At 51.6% G+C, this 5,684-nt stretch overlaps 1 protein-coding gene across 1 annotated transcript; it reads right to left on the bottom strand.

The window, feature by feature from the left end:
• Positions 1–1,089: 1,089 nt before the first annotated feature.
• Positions 1,090–2,673, bottom strand: IUM83_14321 (U-box domain-containing protein 4; the record flags this gene model as incomplete). Its single annotated transcript, XM_067939057.1, has 1 exon — positions 1,090–2,673. One exon carries the CDS (start codon positions 2,671–2,673, stop codon positions 1,090–1,092), a length of 1,584 nt encoding a protein of 527 aa, XP_067787780.1.
• Between the last annotated feature and the right edge of the window lie 3,011 nt (positions 2,674–5,684).

Genomic DNA, 5,684 nt, shown 5'->3' with positions numbered 1-5,684 from the left:
AGCGCTTCTGTCCAATCGATAGGGATCGTTGGGCACCTTCATTTCGTACATGTGATCTCATTGCTAACAGCAAAAAACTCTCCCAAGCTACGTTGTCATCATGTTTGCGCGTGTGATATTTTTCAGAAAGCACTTCTTATGACTTCTAAACAAGTGTGCAAATTGAGGGCAACGACATGCACGTGCATAGAGAACACAAGTTTGTCATGAGGGTTGAGCAGATACAGTGCTGTCTATAAATTATAGGCTCACTCGAATTTTTGGTCTTATATTGATTGTGTTGGAAGAGGCGTTGTACTCGTCAATACTAGCTAAAACATTATCAAATAGCAGTACTGCAATATTCTGAATTCTGCGAATTAAAGAACGAGAGCAACATTTGACAAAACAGGGGGTGTTATAAATTACTTTAAAAATAATAATTATTAAATATAGGCACATTCCGACCAAAAGTGTAATTTTATAAAGTAAAAAGCTCAGTTTCGTAACTCTTGGGCATATCTTCTATTCTACCACCACTACACGAAATCTGAGCGGCCAATTATTTTTTTCTTGTGCTCATATACATGACAAGAAAATTGTGATTCTAATTTGTATTGAAGACGGCATTGTAAATGGTTTCCCGCGTACTTTTCAGCGACGGCAGCTCTAGGACGGGCCCAGCACTGATCAACTTACCGCTGAGACTCTCCTCACCCTAACAACCGCATGCGTTAGACAAAGTCTGGATTAATTGACAAAAGTAATTAACACAAGCCCAAACGCACGATGATGTCGGCGTATTCCAGGCGCGTGTCCCGCGGGTTCACGAACGTCTGGTCTCCGACAGTCTGCATCCTCACGGCGCTCTGGAATCGATTGTGGCGCGGTCGCAGCCAGTATCTTGGCGACTGACGTGGCCACGTGACGTGAAACACGTGAAGTGAAGCACGTGAACTGAAGCCCAGGCTGAAGCTGAAGTTGAGGCTGCGAAGCACTGCATCCAATCGAAAAGGCTGATGCAGTTGAAGTTGATCGCTAGGCGTCGGGTCTTCGCCAGTGGTTTCCTCTAAGAATCCACTTGCCTGCTGACTTCGCCGGGGCACTTTGTCACCAGATTCTTGGTGACAAGTCGAATAGAACTTTTTGTGTGTCCTCTTTGAAGTGGAGCGAGCCGTCCCGAACTAATAGTGACGTTGCCGAACTGGCGTTGCCAGAGTTCTGATCATTGACCGATATCTTGGCCAAGGCCAGCGCGGCATACCTTTTCTGAGCCTTGGTTCCATCCTGCAAAAGCTCCACCAACGCGTGAATTCCACCGACGGCAGCAATCGACATCTTGTTCTCTTGGTTCAGCGCCAAGTTGGACAACACGACCGCGGCTCTCTCCTTTAGATCATTGCTACCGCCACGAATCAGCATCACTAAAGCTCGAATTCCACCGGCAGCTGCAATCACCACTCTGCTTGCATGATCCATCGACAAATACGTCAATGCTACCGTGGCGTTCAATTTCTCGGTTGAATTGCCGTCCCAGAGCGAAGCGACGAGCGGCGGAATGCCGCCAGCACCCGTGATCGCGGACTTATCGTGGCATGATGACAAGTTGGCCAGCACCCTTGTGGCCTCCTGCTTCATACCGTCGCTGCCGCAGTACATGATCGCAACCACTGCTGGAACGGCGCCTGCACTTATGATCCCAGTTTTGATCTTACTCGAACCCTCCGACAGGTACGACAACACCGTCAAAGCGCTCTCTTTCTGGGGGACAGTCCCATACTGCAGCAGCAGCACCATCGGCGCAATTCCACCTGCAGCTGCAACAGCGAATTGACACTCGGGAAGTGTAGCCAGATTGGCCAGCACACCCACCGCTCTCGTCTTCTGAATGGCATTGCCCGAACGTAACAGCTCGACCAACGGAGGGATCCCTCCTGCCGCAGCAATAGCCTCTCTGCTCTCAGGTACCATAGAAATATTCCACAGCAGCCCTGCAGCCACCTCTTTCTGGTACTCCCCGATATCACACGCCAACTTCACCAAGGGAGGGATCCCCCCAGCAGTCACGATGGCCACTTTGCACGCGTCATTTGCTGACAAAGCCCACAACGCCGACAAAGCATTCACTCTCTCGGGAATGTTACTGGATTGAACCAACTGTACCAACGGGTAGATGCCTTTCGCCGCTATGATAGCCTTCTGGTTGTCCGGGTTGGTTGCCAGTAACGCCAACACCCCCGCCGCCTTCTCCCTCTGAATTGAGCTGCCATCTCGGACCAACGCTACTATTGGTGCAATGGCCCCAGCAGCAGCGATGATCCCTCGGTGGTTGGCGTTCATGCACAAATTGAACACTATCGACACCGCGTGCTCCTTCTGGGATCCATTGCCACCCCGGACCAACTCCACCAAAGCTGGGACAGCCCCAACTTCCACGATCACCGATCGGTTTTCATTGTTTGTCGACAGTTTGGATAGCGCCAATGCAGCTTTGGTCTTTTGAGTTTTCGTCCCTCTACGGATCAACTCTACCAACGGAGGGATGATGCCTGAAGTTGTAGCGATAGTGGCGACTTGGTCCACGTCGAGCTTTGCCATCGCGACGGCAGCCTTCTTCTTCTCGGTGGAGCTTCCTCGGGAGAGTCGAGATACCAGCGCGGGGATATCCGCGTCGGAGGAGTGAGACTGCCCCATGTGCGTTCGTCGGGGCAGATTTGGGAATGACTGAGTTGCGATCTATCATGTCCCTATCACGTATGGGTACAGCTGCACAAGATATCCATTGGCCGTGAGGTACGTGGTCATCATGAACGCAGACCTTGAACCGATGAAAGAGAAGTATTGAACCAACGAGGAAATGCAAAATGACGCTACATACACGGAGCTGAGTGCGTTAATACGCTCAATCACTGCGTCTACCAGCTCCAATGTCAAGGCTGTTGGAGTGTCGTGCTCGTTCATTGTCGGTGCACACTCATCACGCAGGTCACTTGAAGCGACGCCTGAACCCAGTTGAATGGCTACATGCCGCACTTCAACAACTTCAATGGGCCAAAGGCATTCTACTACAACTCGTGCAAGTGAGTAGGAGATCGTGGCGTTGGTGTCGTCGCTGAGTAGTAGAAACCCCATCAAGAAGACGAAGGCTGTCGCTGCGTTGGAACGGGTATCGGCGCTCCACGACAACAAGATTGTCATCGCTCGTTTGCATGGAATCCCTCCGTTGATCGCACTACTGAGTGAGGGAGATTCTGCTCAGCCGACGTGACCGCCAACAAGGCGAAAATTGCAGCGGCCGGGGGCGGAATGCCCCCAGCCTGGTAGCGTTGGTCCGGGATGATTCCGACCGTCAGAAAGACAAGGAACGATTGCAGCCACTGGAGGTATTCCGCAGTTAGTGGGCGCGGTGCGTTGTGGCAACAGTGAGCTGAAGGAGAAGGCGGCGGCAGCGTTGGCCAGTTTGTTGATAAACAATTCCAATAAACTGGAGATTGGAAACACGGGCGCCATCCCACCACTGGTGACACTGCTCCAGGTCGGCAGCCCCAGAAAAGGCGGCGACTGCGTTGTGGAGTCTAGCAATGCATAACGAGAACCAGCGAATTATTCTAGCTTCGGGGGGTATTCCACTGCTGGTAAGACTGATCCGTGATAGTAATTCGGAGGTGGAGGTAGCAAAACTGGCGCAGCTCTCAGCAATCTCCGACAACACGTTCCTAATTGTGTCTGCTGGGACCATACCGCCGTGATAAAGTTATTGGGTGGCGGGAGCTCTTTCCAGAAGGACAATGCTGCAACAGCATTGAGGAATTATCGACGAGTATTGAAAATCAAGTGGGGATTGTTGGTGCAGGTGGAATACCGGCATTGGTCACCTTGGTGCAAGATGATGAAGCTGGCCAGAAGAAGAAAGCTACCGATGCTCTAATGAATCTAGCAGTGCCTTTGGATGGCAGAGCTGCAACACATAATGACAGTTGACTTACTCATGATATCAGCACTGAAAAGCTAGGCAAGCTCGCTACACGTGAACAATTCGCACAGACGCTAGACATTATGAATGCATCGCCAAATTTCACGGCTAGACAACGTCCGTCGAGTAATTAGCCTCATCAGCAATGCGAGTGATGTTCAAGAACACAACTCGGTGATGGCGGTTGTGAAGCTACTGAACACTGAGAACAAGTACGCGTCAGTTGGCGCGCGTGTCATTCCTCAACTCGTGGATGTTGCGCGAACCGGGTCTGATGCTCGCAAAACTTGCGCAGCCAGATTGCTACATGGTCTATCGACCCAAACCCGCTACAGACGACGTATTGAATTCTACAACGGCGTCATAATGCTGCTGACGATGCTACGCCATGGTGACGGCCGCCAGAAAAAAAACATGCAGCGGGAGCGCTATCTAACCTCGCTATGGACAGTAACGTTAGGGTGGAAATCCCAGCCGGGGGTGGCATTCCTCCTGTTGTGCACTGGTCAGTGCTGGGACCTCCCCTCACAAAGAGATCGCAGCTCGGATACTTCACATTTTATCGCAAAGCGCCGGCAATAAAGTCTGGATTGCAGACTCGGGACGGATTCCACCCTTGATTCTACTGTTACGCAACGGAAACGATGCACAGAGAGAAATAGCTGCGAGTGTGGTATGGCAATTGTCGACAAATATTCGCAACAGAGCGATGATTGCGGCTGGAGGAGGTATCCCAGCATTGATTGCCTTGATATGGAATGAAAATTCCGCTCAAAAACGAAAGGCTCTGGGTTCGCTAACAAGTACATCGATCGACAGCGACAACAAAGCTGTAATTGCTGGTGCTGGCGGAATTCCTCCTGTAGTTCGACTGGTGCGTGAATAGGCTGGGACGGCTTTGTGGAGTCTATCGGCTAACGATAAAAAAGAAAGCAGCGATCGCCGCTGCCTGCAGCATTCCTCTTTCGGTTAAAGTGCTCCGCGGTGAAAGTGTGAGCTTGAAAGAGAAGGTCGTGGCAATGATTTCGCTTCTTTCGTCGAGCTTTGACAGCAAACCCCTCATCGCAGCTGCAGGAGGGATCTCGCCGTTGGTGAAGTTGGTGCGGAGTGGCAATGCTCGGCAGAAAATAAACGCAGCCACGGTGCCGTGACACCTGTCTGAAAACCCTGGCAACCACAGATCACAATAGCAAAAGCTGGCGGTATTCCTGCTTCGATGAGCCTAAACCTGAGTGAATACCAAGCCCAGAAGCAGAGCTGTAGAGGCATTGGCGAACGTGTCCTCGAATACTAGTTAAATATGCAACGCGGCGAACCAAGCTGCGAAGGACATTTTGACCCTTGAACTGCTGACCATCACCTGAACCAGCGTACTGAACAAGACCCCATCGGAAGGAGAATTGAGAAGGTCCTGTCCACATTTGCGACAGTAGAGCGGGGCGGCAGCATTGCTCTGAAAGAGCACACCGTGGACGTGGCGGCTACGGCGGAGGAGATCCCTCTGACCGTCAGCTCCGAAGTCACCCCGCTGGCTGTGGCGTTCGCGCGTGACGGGACTACCTACCATAGAGATAAGGGACTGCACGCAACTGGAACACCTGTCACACAGCGACAACGAGGTGGCGATCGTTGCAGTTGGAGGCATCCCCGCCGTGCTAACGACGCTGCAGGACGGTAGCTACACGCAGAAAGAATACGAGATCAAAGCTCTGTGCTACTTGTGCTAAAGTCG

The sequence above is a fragment of the Phytophthora cinnamomi genome, assembly GCF_018691715.1.
Source record: "Phytophthora cinnamomi strain GKB4 chromosome Unknown Contig58, whole genome shotgun sequence".
Taxonomy (NCBI): Eukaryota; Oomycota; class Peronosporomycetes; order Peronosporales; family Peronosporaceae; genus Phytophthora; species Phytophthora cinnamomi.
This window is presented reverse-complemented; position numbering and strand designations above follow the sequence as displayed.